Source organism: Martes martes (assembly GCF_963455335.1).
Source record: "Martes martes genome assembly, chromosome: 7".
In the NCBI taxonomy this organism is placed as follows: Eukaryota; Metazoa; Chordata; class Mammalia; order Carnivora; family Mustelidae; genus Martes; species Martes martes.
In genome coordinates, this window is record NC_137894.1 from 32927616 (window position 1) to 32950024 (window position 22409).

At 37.2% G+C, this 22409-nt stretch overlaps 1 protein-coding gene across 1 annotated transcript in view; it reads left to right on the top strand.

Moving 5' to 3' along the window:
* MYO9A (myosin IXA) overlaps positions 1-22409 on the top strand; it is a 276631-nt gene that overhangs the window by 33959 nt on the left and 220263 nt on the right. Inside the window, exon 2 of the mRNA XM_080807816.1 lies at positions 9957-10867. Coding sequence (XP_080663942.1) covers positions 10028-10867 — 840 coding nt within the window. The 5' untranslated portion in view covers positions 9957-10027. The remainder of the gene's footprint in view (positions 1-9956; positions 10868-22409) is intronic.

Sequence of the window (22409 nt, forward strand, 5' to 3'; positions counted from 1 at the left end):
ACTCAGTATTGTACTTTCACTAGAAAAAACGGCCAGGCTAAACTGGTTAGCTGTCCATGTACTTGTGTTATAGTGTGTTATAATTTCTTCCACACCTTTTCTTTAGTTGAAATACTACAAAATATATTTTCTCTCAGCACCCAATTTGACTTTTACTTGGCATTGACCTACTATAGGTAAAATTGGGCTTCTGTATACTATCTAGTGATGGAGATGAGCTAAGGTGCACTTTTGTCACATCTTACCTGAAATCTGTTTCTCAACCTTTTTTTTTTTTTTATATTCTTGAAGAGATAGAAATAGTGTTTTTTACTTTCTGAGAGAGGCACCTATCCACCTTTGACCTAAATCTCATTTAGTCTTGCTTACCAAAGAACATTGGCTCCTCACATAGACTTTCCATTTTCTTTAGTTTTCAGCGTCTGCTTTTCTACTTGAAAATTTATAGCTACTTATAAATATTTGTATTTATATTCTATTAATAGCTATAAAGACGTGCCCCCAAGCCCTCTAATAAATGATTCACTCATACTTTTTTTTTTTTTTTGAAGATTTTATTTATTTGAGAAAGAGAGAGAGAGGGAGGAAGGAAAAAGAGAGGGAGAGCAAGTAGGGGTAAGAACAGAGCTCCAGAGAGGGACATGCAGACTCTGCTGAACTTGGTTGGAGCCTGATGCAGGCCTTGATCTCATGACCCTGAGATCATGACCTGAGCCAAAATCAAGAGTCAGACGCTTAACTGACTGAGCCACCCAGGTGCCTCTCACTCATACTTCTCCTTTTTTTTCCTTCATAGCAGATTAGACCATTGTCCACTAGTTCTCTTGCCAATCTATCTTATGCCACTCTTTCCTTAACCTCTTACTTCCTACTTTTGAGAATCACCAATAATATCCAGAGACTTTTGTCTCAGGTGTAAACCTAGAATTACAGTATTAAAGGGTTAAGAGGCACCTAAGAGATATTTAAGATATTTAATTAAACTTTCTTTTTTAGTTTTGCTTGGTGTGATTTTGTTTATACCAACTTTTTTTTTTTGTCTAGCATTTACATGGTATACATAATTTTTTAAAATACTTTCAGATCTTCTATCCTCGTATTATAGATAGGTCTATTGAATACAGTATATAGTGGGATTTTAAAAATCTGTTGGCAATCTTTGTCTTTCAACTGGAGCATTTACATTTAATATAGTTACTGATGTATGCTGTCCATTTGTTCCATCTGTTCCCACTCTAGGACTCCCCCTCCTTTCTTGCCTTCTTTTGAGTTGATTATTTTTTAATCATTCCATCTTTTTCACACTGTTAATTGCAGAGTTATACTTTCTTCCATTTTTTTTTTTAGTGGTTACCCTAGAATAGGGGTCAGCAACCTTTTTTTTTTTTAATAAAGATTTTATTATTTATTTGACACAGAGAGAGATCACAAGTAGGCAGAGAGGCAGGCAGAGAGAGAGGAGGAAGCAGGCTCCCTGCTGAGCAGAGAACCCGATGTGGGACTTGATCCCAGGACCTTGAGATCATGACCCGAGCTGAAGGCAGAGGCTTAACCCACTGAGTCACCCAAGCACCCCAACCTTTCTTTTAAGGGCAACCTAGTAAACATTTTTGGCTTTGTGCGCCATGTGGTCTCTGTCATTGTAGTGCAGAAGCTTCCACAGAACAGGTAATGATATAAATTACAGATAGAGGATTAGGTAAAGTCATCCATGTAGAAGAGCACTGGGTTGAGACCAGAAACTGGGAGATTTTTTTTTTTTTTTTCATTATGGTTTGAAAGTGAGGTGTGGAAAAGGAGCTCTGAGAGTGAGTCAGAAAAGCAGTGAGCCTATCAGGAAGATTACAAAAAAAATAATTGTCATGTGAGGGCAGTTTCAAGAATGATAAGATGGCTTTCTAGGTCAAATGCTATAGCGTGGCGTGTTAAGATCAGGATTCAGGGGGCACCTGGGTGGCTCAGCAGGTTAAGCATCCGTCTTCGGCTGGGGTCGTGATCCCAGGGTCCTGGGATCGAGCCCCGCATCCGGCTCTCTGCTCAGCAGGGAGCCTGCTTCTCCCTCTCTATCTGCCTGTCTTTTTGCCTACTTCTGCCAACTTGTGATTTCTCTCTCTGTTAAATAAATAAATAAAATTTATTAAAAAAATTAAAAAAAAATCAGGATTCAGAAGAGGCCTTTGGATTTGGCAACTTTATGGTAATGGGTGACATTTTCAGAGACTATTGGCAGAGCTTGCTGTGTGGGAAGAGTGGTAAAGGAGTGAAAAGTGGAAAGATAAACCATTGATTCTCAAATACTATTTTTTGGACAAGCAGCAACAGAACTGCATAGATTTCCCAACCTCGGAACCTTATTGGACTTAGAAATGTGTATTTTTAAAACATTGCCCAGATGATTTTAATAAACACTAATGGTTTGCCGTCAAGATTATTTGTGAGTGATACCTTGAGGCAACCCCTCTTTCCCAAACACAAAGCAATGACTGATAATGTAAAAAGAGAAAACCAAATTGACATAAATGGGGCACAAAAACGATAAGCATTTCTATGTTTCAGAAAAGCAGTAGAACACAAAGTAGTGAGTACAGCTGTGGCTGGGACCCTGAAGGTAAAGCAGCTGAGGTTTGGGTTTCTTTGACGTAATGGGGAGGTGTTGTTGGAATTGGGCTTATTGTTGGAAACCATGGGCCAGGATGGGTGGGGCTCTTCTGTTAAAAAAGATACTTGTGAGTTTAGTTCTAGGGCCTGCCCTATTGTGCATCTTTAGAAATCAGACTATAATTATGCAGTGTATCTACTGGAATAATGCAGGGCCTGTCCTGCTTGGGTGTAAGTAGTAGCTTTGCTGGTGACCCCTGCTATTAACCATAGTTTAGATGAAGCCCTCTTATACCTAGGGATTCAGAGAAACACAAATAGCTTTTCAGCTAGGAACCTGCCATTTCAGAGCATATTCTTAATGTTAGTGCAGGACAGATCTCATGATTTGAGCAGACCAACTGTATGAAAAATTCTGTGAGATAACTGGGGATATTGAATCCTGACCAGTAATACTAAAAATTGTTAATTTTTAAAGGTGTGATTAATGGTATTGTGGTTATGTTAAAAAAAGTAAATAGTAGGTTCTTAGTAAATGTTTGTATGAAAAACAAAATTTCCATTTTCCAGAAAGTACACCTGTAAATCCATATTTTAAAACAAATTAAGCCATCTAATGCTGAAGATATGAAATAAAATCCGAAGAGCAGCTTGCTCTGGATGACATTAAAATACTAATTTGAGAATACCAAATTTTATATTTAGTATTTTTAAGGAATTGAGTAATATCCCTTAAATTAAAACAGTTATGGCATTTAAGGTAGAAAAAAGATCAGGTGGATATGAAAATGACAGAAACTTTATAAGTGAAAGCTAGTGTAATTTAAAACAACAGCATGATGTTGATAAATGGGAGGTTAATAGGATGTCTGTTTTCCAGTATCAATCTATAAAATCAGTGTAGTGTCGATCAAAATGTCAGAAGCTTTTTTCATGGTAGTGGACGTGCTGATCTTAAAATTCTTACGGTAAAAAGTCAAAGTACCATTAAAGAAGAACAAATTGAAGTGATTTGCCCTTCAGATATCAGAATTTATTATGGGGTGCCTGGGTAGCTCAGTCCGTTAAGCAGCTGCATTTGGCTTGGGTCATGGTCCCCGGGTCCTGGGATTGAGCCCTGCTCGGGGCTCCCTGCTCAGTTGGGGAGTCTGCTTCTTCCTCTTCCTCTGCTTTGCTCATGTTCTCTCTCACTCTCCCTCTCTCAAATAAATAAATAAAACCTTAAAAAAAAACCTTAAGGAGCTATAGTAATTAAGATAGGTTCAGGGATGGGCGAATAGAGTAGTAAAAGAGAATAGGGAACCCAGAACACTTAGATATTTATATGGAATTTGCCACATGACGAAGGTGGCATTATAAATCAGAGGGGAAAGATTGGACTCTTGATTGTGGTGCTGATAAAATTGTTAATCTGAATTGGCATGAAAACAAGAGCCCTATGAAAATAAATTCTATATGGATTAAATATGTAAATGAGAAAAGAACAGTTTAGGCCTTTTAGAAGAAAATAACAGGCAGATAACTTTATGTCCTCAGGATGAAGAGGGATTTTTAAAAACTATACCAAGAGATAATGCTATGTGGGCATTGGAGCCAGACTGCCTGCTTTAGATCTCAACTTTTTCACATTTTGGTTATGACTTCGGGCAAATTATGTAATCTTTCTATGTTTTCTCATTTGTAATTGAGGATGATGATGATGATTTAAAAAAAAAGAACCCTCAGAGGAATGCCTGGGTGGCTTAGTTGGTTAGGTGTCCAGCTCTTGATTTCGACTCAGGTCATGGTCTTCGGGTTGTGGAATCAAGTCCCCCAGTTAGGCTCTGCACTGGGCATGGAGCTTTCTTGCAATTCTCTCACTCTCTCTGTGCCCCCCACCCCACTCACTTGTGCTCTCTCTCGCGTGCATGTGCTCTCTCAGAGCACAGCCCTCAGAGAGGAATTATAAGAAATTAAACATGTGAAATACTTAGAAAAATGACTAGTACAAATAAATACATAGAGCTAACTGTAGTTATTGTTACTATAATTTACTAAAAAAGAAATCATAACGTGTAAAGGATTGATAAATTTGACTGTTAAAAGTAAAAAGTTCCCTGCAACAAAAGGTATTGTAAACAAAATAGAAAGGTAAGGCACTGATCAGTAGGAGATATTTGTCACGCATTTAACTGAAAACTGATTAATATCCAGGGTATATGAAAAAATCACTCAAACTGATAAATAAAAGGTAACTCAAAAACCAGAAATGAAGGGGCGCCTGGGTGGCTCAGTGGGTTAAGCCTCTGCCTTTGGCTTGGGTCATGATCTCAGGGTCCTGGGATTAAGCCCCGCATAGGGCTCTCTTCTCAGCGGGGAGCCCGCTTCACCCTCTTTCTCTGCCTGCCTCTCTGCCTACTTGTGATCTCTCTGTGTCAAATTAATAAATAAAATCTTAAAAAAATAAAAAAGCCCAGAAATGAATAAACGACATAGTGCAAATGACAAATGATAGGATAATTGTTGCACTTGTCACAGTAGTAATCAGGGAAATGCAAATTAAAGTAATGAGATACCTTTTGGCACTTACGCTGGCAGAAACTCAAGTCTGACGATACCAACTTTTATCGGTAAGGAGGCAGAGAAACATGAGCACTTTCTATGCTGGCTGTGACATAGTACAACTATTTTGGAGAGTATTTTGTTAATATTGACAATTTCACTCTTAGGTATAAAGCCCAACGAAAGCACGGGAAGAGACATATGAGAACTGCAGCATTGTTTTAATGTATAATACTGGAAACATTCCAAGTGTTTGCTGGAAGGAGAGTAGATTGATAAATTGCGGTATGGTCATACAGTGGTTTTTAAAAAAAACTTAATTTTTTAAAGCAGTTTTAGGTTAGGGTCACAGCAAATTTGAACAGAAGATCCAGACCTCCTGCCTGCCCCCACATAGGCATAGCCTCCTCCATTATCAACATCCCATCACCCCCATCCTGTGGTACCTTTGTTGTTACAATTAAGGAACCTACATACACTGGCATATTATTTGGCACTTAGTGAACTTTTATGTGCATCAGCATTTATAAACAAAAGACAATGTGAGATGCAGACTAATAAGTATGATATGACACCATTTTTTTTTAAACTTACAAAAGTGAAACAGTATTGTCTATAATTTGTGGAGAGCCACATATGTAGTAAAAATATAGAAATGTGTTTGGGAATAATATCAAGCTCAGGATAGTGGTACTCTCTGTAGAGCAAAGGGAAGAGCCTTAACTATATCTCTGATACTTTGTTTATAAACTGATCTGGAGTAATAACAGCAGTTTTCAAACTTGTTGAATTGGGTGGTAGATAGATGACTGCTTTTTTAAAAAAAAATTAGTTTCAGAGGTAGAATTTAGTTTATCATTAGTTGCCTAGAACACCCAGTGCTCATTACATCAAGTGCCCTCCTTAATGCTCATCACCCAATTACTCCATCCCTTCTACCTACATTCCCTCCAGCAAACCTCAGTTTGTTTCCCAGAATTCAGCATCTCCTATGGTTTTCCTCTCTCTGTTTTCATCTTATTTTTCTTTCCCTTCCCCTTTGTTTATCTCTTTTGTTTCTTAAAATTCTACATATGAGTGAAATCATATGGTATTTGTCTTTCTCCGTCTTATTTCACTTAGCATAATGCCCTCTAGTTCCATGGTAAGATTTCAGTCTTTTTTTTTTTTTAATTTTATTTATTTGAGGGACGCCTGGGTGGTTCACTTGGTTAAGTGGCTGCCTTTAGCTCAGATCATGATCTCTGAGTCCTGGAATCTCGAGTCCCACATTGGGCTCCTTGCTCAGTGGTAAGCCTGCCTCCTTCTGCAGGCCACTCCCCCTGCTTGTGCTCGCTCTCTTTCTGTCAAATAAGTAAATAAAATCTTAAAAAAAAGATTTTATTTATTTGAGAGAAAGGGCATGAGCAGGAGGAGGGGTTGGGGGAGAGGGTCAAGTAGACTCCCCACTGAGCAGGGAGCCTGACTCAGCCCCATCCCAGAACCGTGTGTGTGTGTGTGTGTGTGTGTGTGTATACCCCACATTGGAAGATAATGCATCTTCTTTATCCATTCATCCGTTGATGGATATCTGGGCTCTTCCATATTTTAGCTGTAGTGGACATTGCTGCTAATAACATTGGGGTGCATGTGCCCCTTCAAATCACTGTATTTGTGTACTTTGGATAAATACCTAGTAGTGCAGTTGCTGGATTGTAGAGTAGTTCTATTTTTAACTTCTTGAGGAACCTCCATACTGTTTTTCAGTTGCTGGATTGTAGAGTAGCTCTATTTTTAATTTCTTGAGGAACCTCCATACTGTTTTCCAGAGTGGCTATACCAGTTTGCATTCCCACCAGTAGTGTATGAGGGCTCTCCTTTTTCCGCATGCTTGCCAAAATCGTTTTTTTTCTGAGTGTTAATTTTAGTCATTCTGATTGGTGTGAGATGGTATCTCATTGTGGTTTTGATTTGTATTTCCTTGATGTCAAGTGATGTTGAGCATTTTTTCATGTGTGTGACTGCTTTTTATATGTTCTGTAATATTTGTGTTTGAAAGATCATCTAGGAAAAAGGTAAACAAGTTTCTTCATTTGAGGATGCAGTAATATGCAGTAATATGAGAGAGAAGTAACTGAAGTTACTTTTAGAAAATAACATGGCATCTTTATATGTCAAAGGGTGAAATAAATTAAAAAGGGAAAGAGTGAGAACACATGAGGATGATTTTTTGATGGGGCAAGTTACTGATGGAGATGATAAGAAATAGGTTTTATTAACCCTGAAAAGATGTGGAATATATTTCTTATGTAAACTGGAATAGGAAAGCAGAGATGAGATGCAAATAGAAATACATTTTGAATTGGAAAAGGCACTATTTTCTCAGTGAGTTATCAAAATTGAAATCATTCTCGTGGTGTTACATATGTGGGGTTTGAGAAGATTGGAAGAATATGCAGAATATTTGTAAGGAATGAAATAAGGTCAGATAAAAAAATTAGCCTTGAAGGAAAGGGAAGGTTGAATAAAATTTATACTAGAATTTTGTTGTATAATTTTATCAGCTTTGTCTGGCAAGCCAGTGGCAGAATCTTATTGTTGACTGCCTTACCTTACCACTTAGGGGTGGTGGAGAGTCAGAGCCCAAAAGTCCTTGAAATTATTATCTATAATAGGTTTCTCTTACTATTCTCTTAGTTAGAATTTTTTTGACAGTTTTTTCATATGTTTATTGGCCATTTATATATTTTTTTAAACTTTTTAACTTTTTTATTAACATATAATGTATTATTAGCCCCAGGGGTGCAGGTCTGTGAATCTCCAGGTTTACACACTGCATAGCACTTACCCAGCCACCCTCTCCCTACCCCCGTCTCCCCGGCAACCCTCAGTTTGTTTTGTGAGATTAAGAGTCTCTTATGGTTTGTCTCCCTCCTGATCCCATCTTGTTTCATTCATTCATTTCCTACCCTCCACATCCCCTAGGTTGCCTCTCAACTTCCTCATATCAGGGTGTTATAATTTTATCTAGTTTAATTTTTCTGTTTATTTGATATTTTTTTTGTTTTTATTTAAATTTCAGTTAGTTAACATACAGTGCAACATTTGTTTCAGGTGTAGATTTTAGTGATTCAACACTTACATTCCACACCCAGTGTTCATCACAAGTGTGCTCCTTAATTCCTATCAACTGCATAACCCATTCCCCACCCCCCCACCCCCACCTCTGGTAACCATCATTTTGTTCTCTGCAGTTAAGAGTGTATTTCTTGGTTTGCCTCTCTTTCCCGCCTCCATGTTCATTTGTTTTGTTTCTTAAATTCCACATGAGTGAAATCATGGTATTTGTTTTTCTCTGACTAGCTTCTTTCACTTAGCATAATACTTCTGGCTCTGGGGTGCCTCCGTGGCTCAGTTGTTAAGCATCTGCCTTTGGCTCAGGTCATGATCCCAGGGTCCTGGGATCAAGCCCTGCATCGGGTTCCCTGCTTAGTGGGAAACCTGCTTCTCCCTCTCCCACTCCCCCTGCTTGTGTTCCTTCTCTTGCTGTCTCTTTCTGTGTCCAAATAAAAAAATCTTAAAAAAAAAAACAAACTTTCTAGCTCTGTCCATGTTGTTGTAAATGGCAAGATTTCATTTCTTTTTTTTTTTCCTTAAAGATTTATTTATTTTAGAGAGGATGCATGAGTGGGGGGAGGAGCAGAGAGACATAGAGAGAATCTCAAGTAGACTTCCTGCTGAGCAGGGAGCCAGATTTGGGGCTCGATCTCAGGACCCTGGGATCATGACCAGAGCCGAAATCAGGAGTTGGACACTTAACCTATTGAGCCACCCAGGTGCCCCAAGATTTCATTCTTTTTTATGGCCGAGTAATATTCCATTTTTTATATTTAGATATATATATATATATACATACATACATATACATACACACACCACCTTTTTTATCCATTTATCAGTTGGTGGACATTTGGGCTCTTAACATAATTTGGCTTTTGTTGATAATGCTGCTGTAAATGTTGGGGTGCATGTATCCCTTTGATTAGTATTTTTGTATCCTTGGGGTAAATATCTAGTAGTGCTGGATCATAGGGTAGTTCTATTTTTTTAAAAAATTTTTAAAGGGTTTTATTTATTTATTTGACAGAGAGAGATCACAAATAGGCAGAAAGGCAGGCAGAGAGAGAGGGGGAAGCAGGCTCCCCGTTTAACTTTTTGAGAAACTTCCATACTGTTTTCCAGAGTGGCTGCTCAAATTTTCATTCCCACCAATAGTGTAATAAGGTTCCTCTTTCTTTGCATCCTTGCCAACACCTGTTGTTTCCTGTGTTGTTAATTTCATCTTCTTACTGTTTTAATTTCACAAAAATTTGGCTTCATTGATGGCATTCTTTCTTGTTTTTGCTTTATCCGTAAGAACTTTGGGTGCAGGGTGATTATATTTGCCTGATTTTTCTGCCCATTTTAATTCAGCTTTGTTGAGGTTCCTTCAAATATAAAGAAAGAACTTGACTCCAATCTCAGGTACTTTAGAAACATTTGAGATAATAGAGGATAAAATAATTTTTTATTGGTACTCTGGATTTTAAATTATTAGTATAATAAAACTTGGAAAAAAATCTTTGGCAAGTTGATATTTTAGAAAGTGTCCAGATTTGGATGATAAAATGTAATATTATGTGGTCTTGATGAGACTGTTTGCAAGACTGTTTCTAGACTAAGAGTTAGGGTTTTATGTTCTAAATGATGTAATGAAATGATTTAAGCCTTTCTTGAGCATCAGACAGTGAAGATTGTGTAATATGATTTCTAAATGTTTCACACTTTTTATGTTCCAGTTCTTTTGCCACGAAAATGATTTGCACGGTCTTGAACACATACTATCCATGCTGATGGGACAGAGTCCAATATGAATATAAATGATGGAGGAAGACGACGCTTTGAGGATAATGAACATACATTACGTATATATCCTGGGACAATTTCAGAAGGGACTATCTACTGTCCAATTCCTGCCAGAAAAAACTCCACAGCTGCTGAGGTGATTGACTCTCTTATAAACAGACTTCATCTTGACAAAACAAAATGTTACGTTCTTGCAGAAGTAAAGGAATTTGGTGGAGAAGAATGGATACTCAATCCAACAGACTGTCCAGTTCAGCGAATGATGTTGTGGCCTCGGATGGCTCTGGAAAATCGCCTGAGTGGAGAGGACTATCGCTTTCTTCTGAGAGAAAAAAACCTTGATGGATCAATCCATTATGGTAGTCTGCAGTCATGGCTACGGGTGACAGAAGAACGCCGCAGGATGATGGAACGGGGTTTTCTTCCACAGCCTCAACAGAAAGACTTTGATGATTTATGTAGCTTACCTGATTTGAATGAGAAAACTCTTTTAGAAAACCTACGAAATCGCTTTAAGCATGAAAAAATTTACACCTATGTTGGCAGTATTCTAATAGTTATTAACCCATTCAAGTTTCTTCCTATTTATAATCCCAAATATGTCAAAATGTATGATAACCACCAATTGGGAAAATTGGAGCCCCATATTTATGCTGTGGCTGATGTAGCTTATCATGCCATGCTTCAGCGCAAAAAGAATCAGTGCATCGTGATTTCAGGAGAGAGTGGTTCTGGGAAGACTCAAAGCACAAACTTTCTTATTCACCACCTTACTGCTCTCAGTCAGAAGGGATTTGCCAGTGGAGTGGAACAAATTATTCTTGGAGCTGGACCAGTGCTTGAGGTAAGTGTGTAGAAATACTTTTCTTACTCTTACATGTTTATAAGATATAAACTGATATACTCTGACATGTTTATCTTTCAAAAATAAATAAAAAATTGGTAGATGTGAGAAAATGAAACTAGAAGTATAGATATAATTTTTAGTTACCAAGGAAAAATGGGAGATGGAAAGCAAAAAAAGTCAGTGTGGAAGTTTAAAGGGTGCGACAGTGGCAGTATTTTTTTTCAAAAGGTGTTTTTGGGTCATAGTGATGAAGAATGAGATGATTGGAGTCATAGGTATCCTCCTGTAAAGGGAAATAGCAGGCGCAGGACTTCTGTCTATAATTGGGTTGTGGAATTAGGTGGTTGGGGAAAATACTCTTATCTATATATTTGTATCCTTGTAACTTTAACATCTGTGCTTAATATTGAATTCTAAGGGTTCAGTTTGAAAATGTAAAGAATATGGGAAAAAATTTAGTTCTGTAATGTTTTAGATGTAATATTACCAAAGGTAGAAAGGAAAGAAATATACCATTTTTGTTTTAGAGATGAAAGGAAAAGGTAATACTACATTTTTAAAAAAGATTTTATAGGAGAGAGAGAGTGCATGTGTGAATGGGAGGAGAGGCAGAGGGAGAGGGGCAAGCAGACTCCCCACTGAGTGGGGAGCCTGAAGTGGGGCTCAATACCAGGACCCCAAGATCATGACCTGAGCTGAAGTCAGATGCTTACCCAACTGAGCTACCCACGCACCTCAGATTATTTTTTAAAAGGGATTTTGTAAGGTTTAACTGAGATACACTAAACCGCACATATTGAAAATGTACAATTTGATAAAATTTGACATGTATATATACTAATTAAACCATCACCACTACAGTCAAGATACTGAATATATCCATTATCCCGAAAGTTTCCTCATATGTCTTGGTAATTCTTATCTTTACCAGCTCAGTCATCTACGAGAAACCACTTACTTTTTTTTTTTTTTTTTTTAATACTATTTACTTATTTGACAGACAGAGAGCACAAGTAGGCAGAGCAGCAGGCAGAGGGAAAGGGAGAAGCAGGCTCCCTGCTGAGCAGGGAGCTGGACATGGGGCCTGGTCCCAGGACCCTGGAATCATGACCTGAGCTGAAGGCAGCCGCTTAATCCACTGAACCACCCAGGTGCCCCAAGAAACCACTTACTTTGTCATGATAGATTAGTTTGTATTTTCTACAAACAAATTTTTATATAAATGGAGTCATATATTTTGTACTCTTTTATGTTTGACTTTTCTTGGTATAATTATTTCAGGATTCATCTGTGTTGTATGTGTCAGTAATTTATTCCTTTTGCTAAGGTAGAGTTCCACTGTTTGGGTATACCACACTTCGTTTATCCATTTATCACCTGCTAATGGATATTTAGATTGTTGCTAGTTTTTGGCTGTTATACATAAAACTCTATGTCTTTGTGTGGACATACACTTTCTTTTGGGTAAATACCTAGGAGTGGAATGACTACGTCATATGATAGGGTAATGCTTAACTTTTTAAGAAACTGCCAAATTTTTCCAAAGTGATTGTACCTACCATTTTATATTCTCACCCAGCAATGTGTGTCAGTTCTAGTTACTTCACATCCTTGCTAATCCTTGATAGAGTCATTCCTTTAAATTTTAGTCATTCACATATAGTGGTATCTCATTGAGGATGGATTTATTTATTTATTTATTATTGTGTTACGATAGTTACCATACAGTACATAGTTTTTGATGTAGTGTTCCATGATTCATTGTTTGCGTATAACACCCAGTGCTCCATGCAATCTGTGCCCTCCTTAATACCGATCACCATGCTCAGCCATTCCCCCCACCCCCACTCCCTTCTAAAACTCTCTGTTTGTTTCCCGGAGTCCATAGTCTCTCATGGTTTGTCTCCCATTCCAATTTCTCCCTCTTCATTTTTCCCTACTCCTCATGTCCTCCATGCTATTCCTTATGTTCCACAAACAAGTGAAACCATTTGATAATTGACTTTCTCTGTTTGAATTATTTCACTTAGCATAATGTCTTCCATTCCCATCCAAGTTGATGCAAAAGTTGGGTATTCATCCTTTCTGATGGCTGAGTAATGTTCCATTGTGTATATGGACCACATTTTCTTTATCCATTCATCTGTTGAAGGGCTTCTTGTCTCTTTCCACATTTTGGCTATTGTGGACATTGCTGCTATGAACACTGGGGTGCATGTGGCTGTTCTTTTAACTACATCTGTATCTTTGGGGTAAATACCCAGTAGTGCAATTGCTGGGTCATAGGGTAGCTCTATTTTTAACTTTTTGAGGAACCTCCACACTGTTTTCTAAAATGGCTACTCCAATTTGCATTCCCACCAACAGTGTAAGAGGGATCCCCTTTCTCTACAACTTCTCCAGCATTTGTTGTTTCTTGCCGTGTCAATTTTGCCATTCTAACTGGTGTAAGGTGGTATCTCAGTGTGGTTTTGATCTGAATTTCCCTGATGGCTAATGATGATGAACACTTTTTCATGTGTTTGTTAGACATTTGTATGTTTTCTTTGGAGAAGTGTCTGCTCATGTCTTCTGCCCATTTTTTGACTTGATTATCTGTTTTTGGGTGTTGAGTTGGGGAAGCTTTTTTTTTTTTTTTTGAAGATTTTATTTATTTATTTGACAGAGAGAGATCACAAGTAGGCAGAGAGGCAGGCAGAGAGGGGGAAGCAGGCTCTCCACTGAGCAGAGAGCCCGATGCAGGGTTCGATCCCAGGACCCTGAGATCAGGACCTGAGCCACAGGTAGAGGCTTAACCCACTGAGCCACCCAGGTGCCCCAAGAAGTTCTTTATAGATCTTAGATATCAGCCCTTTTTCTGTATGGTCATTTGCGAATATCTTCTCCCTTTCGGGGTTGCCTCTTTGTTTTGTTGACTGTTTCCTTTGCTGTGCAGAAGTTTTTTATCTTGATGAAGTCCCAAAAGTTCATTTTCGCTTTTGTTTCCCTTGCCTCTGGAGATGTGTCTTGAAAAAAGTTTCTGTGACCAGTGTCAAAGAGGTTACTGCCTGTGTTCTCCTTTAGGATTTTGGATGGTTCCTATTTCACATTGAGGTCATTCATCCATTTAGAGTTTATCTTGTGTGTAGTAAAAGAGAATGGTTCAGTTTCATTCTTCTGTATATAGCTGTCCATTTTTCCCAGAACCATTTATTGAAGAGACGTCTTTCTTCCATTGGATACTTTTTTCCTGCTTTGTTGAAGATTAGTTGACCATAGAGTTGAGGGCCCATATCTGGGCTCTCTGTTCTGTTCCATTGATATATATGTCTGTTTTTGTGCCAATACCATGCTGTCTTGGTGATCACAGGTTTGTAATATAGCTTGAAATCAGGCAACTTGATGCCCCAGCTTTATTTTTCTTTTTTAACATTTCCTTGGCAATTTGGGGTCTTTTCTGGTTCCGTACAAATTTTAGGATTGTTTGTTCCAGCATTTTGTAAAATGCCATTGGTATTACTTTGCATTTTATAATGACCAATGCTATAAGCATATTTTCATGTGTTTATTTGGCCTCTGTGTATTTTCTCTGGTGAAATGTTTGTCAAAATTTATTGTCCCAATTTTTTACTGGGTTTTCTTTTCAGTGTTTTGAAAGTTTTTTTGTGTAGTGGGTACAAGTCCTTTATCACATATGTGTTTGCCCACATTTTCTCCCAGATTTTAACTGCCTCTTTTTTTTTAATATAGTTGACAATATGTTATTTTAGTTTCAGATGTACAACTTAGTGATTCCACATGTTTATAATATTGTGCTGTGTTTACCATAAGTGTATCTACCATCTATCCTGGTACATTGCTATTACAATATCATTAACTATATTCCTTATGCTGTGCCTTTTATTCCCATAGTTTGTTCATTCCGTAAGTGGAAGCCTGTCTCTCACTTGCTTCACCCACTAGGCCCAACCTTCCACCCCTACCTATCTGGCAACTATCAGTTTGTTCTCTGTTTATAGGTTTGGTTCTGCTTTTCGTTTCTTCTTTTTTCCCCCTGGATCCTTATGAGTGAAATCATATGGTATTTTTCTTTCTCAGTCTGACTTATTTCACTTAGTGTAATATCCTCTGGGTCCATCCATGTTGTCTTAAATGACATGATCTTCTCCTTTTTTTATGGCTGTGTAGTATCCATTTGTATATATACACACCACATCTTACTTACCCATTCATCTGTTGATGAACACTTAGGTTGTTTCATATCTTGGCTATTGTAAAGAATGTTACGGTAAACAAAGGAGTGCATATATCTCTTTGAATTAGTGTTTTTATTTTTTTTTTTGGACAAATACCCAGTAGTGGAATTATTGAATCATATGGCATTTCTATTTTTAATATTTTGAGCAATCTGCATACTATTTTTCATAGTGGCTGTACCAATTTAAATTTCCACCAACAGTACAAGGGTTCCTTTTCCTCCACATTCTCACCAACGCTTGTTATTTCTAATGTTTTTGATAATGGCCATTCTAGCAGGTGTAAGGTATTATCTCATTGTGGTTTTGATTTGCATTTCCCTGATAATGGGTGATAATAGATCATCTTTACATATGTCTGTTGGCCATCTTTATCTATTCAGGTCCTCTGTCCAATTTAGTTGGATTATTTTTTTGATGGTGTTCAAGTTTTTTATATATTTTATTTTTTATTTTTATTTTTAAAGTCTTTTTTTTAAAAGATTTTATTTATTTGACACAGAGAGAGAAAGAGAGAGAGAGAGATCACAAGTAGGCAGAGAGGCAGGCAGAGTATTTTTTATTTTTTTAAAGGTTTTTTTTTTTTTTTAATTTATTTGACAGAAAGAGACAGGGAGAGAACACAAGCAGGGGGAGTGGAAGAGGGAGAAACAGGCTTCCCGCTGAGCAGGGAGCCCGATGTGGGGCTCGATCCCAGGACCCTGAGATCATGACTGAGCTGAAGGCTGTTGCTTAACCAACTGAGCCACTGAGGTGCTCTGAAGTTTGTTTTTTTAAAATATATTTTAGATATGAACTCCTTATTAGATTATCATTTGCAAATATTTTCCCCCTCTCAGTAGGTTGTCTTTTTGTTTGATGGTTTCTTTCACTGTGTGAAAGTTTTTGTTTTGTTTTGTTTTGTTTTGGTGTGGTCCCCATAGCTTGTTTTTGTTTCCCTTGCCTTATGAGACATATCTAGAAAAATGTTGCTTTGGCCCATGTCAGAGAAATTACTGCTTGTGTTCTATTCTAGGATTTTATGGTTTCAGGTCTCGTATTTGGGTTTTAATCCAATTTGAGTTTATTTTTGTGTTACAGGGAGGTCAGTTACATTCTTTTGCATGTAGTTGTCCAGTTTTCCTAGCACCGTTATTGATGAGACTGTCTCATGTTATATATTTTTGCTTCATCATTGATTAATTGGCTGTATAAGTGTGGGTTTATTTCTGGGCTCTCTATTCTGTGCCATTGATTTATGTGTCTGTTTTTGTGTTGGTACCATACTGTTTTGATTACTACAGCTTGGTGAGGTATATGTTGAAATGTGAAATTGTGATACCTCCAGCTTTGGTTTTGTCAAGATTGTTTTGGTTACTCCAGGATTCTTTTGCTTCCATAGAAATTTTACTGTTATTTGTTTTGTTTTGTTTTTTAAATGCTTTTGGTATTTTGATAGGTATTGCATTGACTCTGTAGATTGCTTTGGGTAATATAGATATTTTAATAATATTAATTCTTCCAATCCGTGAACCTGGACTATTTTTCCATTTGCTTATATCATCTTCAATTTCTTTTATCAGTGTTTTATGGTTTTGGAGTACAGATCTTTGACTTTTTTGGTGAAGTTTATTCTTGGGTCCTTTCTTCTTTTTGGTACAGTAGTAAATGGTATTTTCTTAATTTCTCTATCTGCTGCTTTGTAATTAGTGTATAGAAATGCTACTGATTTCTGGGTGTTAATTTTGTATCCTTCAGCTTTACTGAAGGTTGCTTTTTGGTGGTGTCTTTAAGATTTTCTGTGTATAGTATCATGTCATTTGCAAATAGTGATGGTTTAACTTCTTTGCCAACGTGGATGCCTCTTACTTCTTTTTCTTGTCTGTGGCTGGGACTTTTAATACTGTGTAGCAGGAGTGGACATATTTGTCTTATTCCTAATCTTAGAGGAGAAGCTCTCAGTATTTCACCATTGAGTGTGATGTTAGCTGTGGGTTTTTTATATATTGTGTTTATTATGTTGAGGTATGTGCCCTCTAGCCCCACTTTTTTGGGAGTTTGTATCATCAGTGGAATTTGAATTTGTCACATGGTTTTTCTGCACCTATTGAGAGGATCATATGATTATGATCCTTGGTTTTGTTGATGTGGTATTATTACATCAATTTGTGAATACTGAATCATTCTTACATCCCTGGAGTCAGTCTCACTTGGTCATGATGAATGATCTTGTTAATGTATTGTTGTATGTGGTTTGGTCATATTTTGTTGATGGTGTTTGCCTCTATGTTCATCAGAGATATTGGCCTGTAGTTTTTTTGGGTGTGGGTGGTGTCTTCTTTTGGGTTAGGCATGGGGTGATTCTGGCCTCGTGAATGTATTTGGAAGCTTTGATGAGGATAGGTATTAACTCTTTTTAAAATATTTGATAGAATTCACTCGTTGATCCTTCTGGTCCTGGACTTTTATTTTTTTTAATTTTTTCTGGGCTCTCTATTCAGTTTTTTAAAATCTATATATGTTTTGTTTTTTTGACAGTACTCTACTGTTTTCATTATTACAACTTTTAATAAAGTTTGAAGTCAGAAAGTGTAATGCCTCTAGCTTTGTTCTTTTTCAGGATTACCTTGGTTATTTGGGGTCGTCTGTGGTTGTATACAAATTTTAGAATTGTCTTTTCTACTTCTGTGAACAGTGCCATTAGGATTTTGATAGGAATTGCAGTGAATATGTAGATTGCTTTGGGGTAGTCTGGACATTTTAACAATGTGAATTCTTCCAATCCATGAGCACAGAATATCTTTCCAATTTTTTGTGTTGTCTTCAGTTTTTGTCATGAGTGTCTTATAGTTTTCATTGTACAGATCTTTCACCTCCTTGGTGAAGTGTCACTTAGATTTAACCCTCTTTTAGTATCTTTTGAAGAGCAGAATTTTAAATTTTGATGAAGTCTAATTTAGCCTTTTTTTTTTCTCTTATGGATTGTGCTTTTGGTGTCATATTTAAGAAAACTGACTAATCCATGGTTGCAAAGATATTTTTATTTTTTTTTTAGTTTTATGGTTTCAGGTTTTGCATTCTGGTCTGTGATCTATTTTGAATTTATTTGGTATATAGTATAAGGCATAGATCCAGTGTTTTCCTATGAATATCTACTTGTTTCAAGGCTATTTTTTTTAAATATTTTATTTATTTATTTGACAGAGATCACAAGTAGGCAGAGAGGCAGAGAGAGAGGAGGAAGCAGGCTCCCCGCAGAGCAGAGAGCCCGATGCGGGGCTCGATCCCAGGACCCTGAGATCATGACCTGAGCCGAAGGCAGAGGCTTTAACCCACTGAGCCACCCAGGCGCCCCTCAAGGCTATTTTTTGTTGAAGTATTTTTTTTTTCTTTACCTTAGTGCCTTTGTGTCTTTGTCAAAAAATTGTTTGTCCATATATATGTGGGCTTATTTCTGCATTCTCTATTCTGTTCTACTTATTCATTTGTCTTTATGATAGTGCTCTGCTACTTTCATTATGTAACTTTATAATAATTTTTGAAATTAGTTGTATTAATACTTCTTTTGCTTAGTTGTTTGGATATTCTGTCCTTTGCATTTCTGTATGAATTTTAGAACTAAATTGTCAGTTGCCTCGTAAAGTTTTTTTGGGACTTTGATTGGGATAGTGTTAAATCTGTAGTTTAATTTGGAGACAGCTGATATATGCTAACAATAGTAAGTCATGTGACTTATGAACAAGTTTTATTTTCCCACTTATGAAGATCATCTCTAGTTTCTCTCAGTAGTATTTTGTTGTTTTAATGTAGAGGACTTTAACATATATAGTAAATTACATTTGTCAGTATTTTTGGATGCTTTTATAAGTGGTATTTGAAAGGTTTCAATTGTTAGTTCCTAATACAAAGAGATATAGTTGATATTGGCACTTTGATCTTGTATGATACAAACTGGCTAGATACAAATATTCTGACTTTTTAAAAATTTTCTTTGGATTTTCCACATGGGAAATCATATTTGTGGTTAAAAGACAGGTTTTTTTTTTTTTTTTTAAGATTTTATTTATTTATTTGACAGACAGAGATCACAAGTAGGCAGAGAGGCAGGCAAAAAGGGGGGGGGGAAGCAGGCTCCCTGCCGAGCAGAGAGCCCAATGTGGGCTCGATCCCAGGACCCTGGGATCATGACCTGAGCTGAAGGCAGAGGCTTTAACCCACTGAGCCACCCAGGCGCCCTAAAAGACAGTTTTGTTTCTTTTTTTCCAATCGGGATTTCTTTTTTCCTTCAGATTTCACTGATTATGCCAATATGAATATAAGTGGTGAAAGCAACATTCTTCTCTTGGGGGAAAGAATTCAGCTTTAAACATTAAGTATGATGATAGCTGTTGGTTTTGTGTAGATGCTCTTTGTTAGATTGAGGATCATTCCCTTTTTTTTTTTATAATTAAAAAAAAATTTTTATAAACATATAATGTATTATTAGCCCCAGGGGTACAGGTCTGTGAATCACCAGGTTTACACATCTCACAGCACTCACCATAGCACATACCCTCCCCAATGTCCATAACCCCACCATCCTCTCCCGACCCCCTCCTCCCGGCAACCCTCAGTTTGTTTTGTGAGATTAAGAGTCTCTTATGGTTTGTCTCCCCCCTGATCCCATCTTGTTTCATTTATTCTTTTCCTACCCCCCAAACCCACCACGTTGCATCTCCACTTCCTCATATCAGGGAGATCATATGATAGTTGTCTTTCTCCAACTGACTTATTTCGCTAAACATAATACCCTCTAGTTCCATCCACGTCGTCGCAAACGGCAAGATTTCATTTCTTTTGATGGCTGCATAGTATTCCATTGTATATGTATACACCACATCTTCTTTATCCATTCAGCTGTTGATGGACATCTAGGTTCTTTCCATAGTTTAGCTATTGTGGACATTGCTGCTATAAACATTGGGGTGCATGTGCCCCTTCGGATCACTACGTTTATATCTTTAGGGTAAATACCCAGTAGTGCCATTGCTGGGTCGTAAGGTAGCTCTATTTTCAACTTCTTGAGGAACCTCCATGCTGTTTTCCAGAGTGGTTGCACCAGCTTGCATTCCCACCAACAGTGTAGGAGGGTTCCCCTTTCTCCACATCCTCGCCAGCATCTGTCATTTCCTGACTTGTTAATTTTAGCCATTCTGACTGGTGCGAGGTGGTATCTCATTGTGGTTTTGATTTGTATTTCCCTGATGCCCAGTGATGTGGAGCACTTTTTCATGTGCCTGTTGGCCATCTGGATGTCTTCTTTGCAGAAATGTCTGTTCATGTCCTCTGCCCATTTCTTGATTGGATTATTTGTTCTTTGGGTGTTGAGTTTGATAAGCTCTTTATAGATTTTGGATACTAGCCCTTTATCTGATATATCGTTTGCAAATATCTTCTTCCATTCTGTCCGTTGTCTTTTGGTTTTGTTAACTGTTTCCTTTGCTGTGCAAAAGCTTTTGATCTCGATGAAGTCCCAATAGTTCATTTTTGCCCTTGCTTCCCTTGCCTTTGGTGATGTTCCTAGGAAGAAGATGCTGTGGCTGAGGTTGAAGAGGTTGCTGGCTGTGTTTTCCTCAAGGATTTTGATGGATTCCTTTCTCTCATTGAGGTCCTTCATCCATTTTGAGTCTTATTTTCGTGTGTGGTGTAAGGAAATGGTCCAGTTTCATTCTTCTGCACGTGGCTGTCCAATTTTCCCAACACCATTTGTTGAAGAGACTGTCTTTTTTCCATTGGACATTCTTTCCTGCTTTGTCGAAGATTAGTTGACCATAGATTTGAGGGTCTATTTCTGGGCTCTGTATTCTGTTCCATTGGTCTGTGTGTCTGTTTTTGTGCCAGTACCATACTGTCTTAATGATGACAGCTTTGTAATAGAGCTTGAAGTCTGGAATTGTGAGGCCACCAACTTTGGCTTTCTTCTTCAATATTCCTCTGGCTATTTGAGGTCTTTTCTGGTTCCATATAAATTTTAGGATTATTTGTTCCATTTCTTTGGAAAAAATGGATGGGATTTTGATAGGGATTGCATTAAATATGTAGATTGCTTTAGGTAGCATAGACATTTTCACAATATTTGTTCTTCCAATCCATGAGCATGGAACATTTTTCCATATCTTTGTGTCTTCCTCAATTTCTTTCATGAGTACTTTATAGTTTTCTGAGTATAGATTCTTTGCCTCTTAAACAATTGCCTCTGATTGTTTTTAACAAACACACATGGTGAAAAGGTTGTCTCTTTTGAGTGAGCGTCAAGTCCAGTCAGGTAAAGATAATCCTTTGAGTGAGGTTTTCCAGGAAAATGCCTGTATAACTCAAATTCTGACGGTTACCTGTGAGATGGGGCTTAGGCTGTAATCCTGTTTTGTTCCTTCAATGGCTTCTAGGCTGTCTTTTAAACAGAGTATAATTACAGATTACATTTCTCTTCAGCATGGAGCTGGGGAGAGGGATCTCCCTAGGTAATTGGATAAGTTAAAATGCCACAATGCCTCTTCTTCTTACTGAGATTCATCTGTTTTCCTTCATTAATTGTTCCTCTACAAAGGATTTATTGTAAGCTTTTAGTAAATTTCTAGAGTTGTCAAAAAGTCGATTTAGGTAATTTTTTGTTTTATTTCTCTTATGAAGAAGAGAGGATTTTCAGAGATCTTTATCATTTTCTCTGACCTCAATTTCAATGATCTATTCAAGAGATTTAAGTAATAAATACTTTATATATTTATTTTTGTAGTTGCCATTTTTGCTGTTCTCCATTCTGTACACTGATCCATATTTGAGTATGATATTTTCCTTCTGCATGAAGGACTTTCTTTAATGTTCCTTTTAGTGTGGGCTGGCTTATGATGAAAATTTTCAGATTTATTTATCAGAAATTGTCTTTTTTTGGCCTTAATTTTTTAATGATTTACTTTTTTTAAGGAGATATTTAAGTTCTTAAAAGAGTTAAATTTAAATACAATTAAAATTTCAGTAAAATTTATGAATTTTAAAACATTAATTTGGGTAACCATCTCTCTACAGTCTAAATACAGAAAAGTTCCACTACTTCATTTGAAACTCCTTCACACTATTCTTTATCTTCATTTCCTCTTACTTCTCTCCCATACTAATTCATGGGAACTACTGGTCTGTTTTCCATTGCGTTTTTTTTTTTTCCCCCCAAAATGTCACAGAAGTGCAGTCATATAGTAAGTTATGTTTTGAGACTAGCTTCTCTCATTTAACATTATGTCTTGGAAATTCATTCAGATTGTTGCATATGTGAGTTCAACAGGGGATGATTT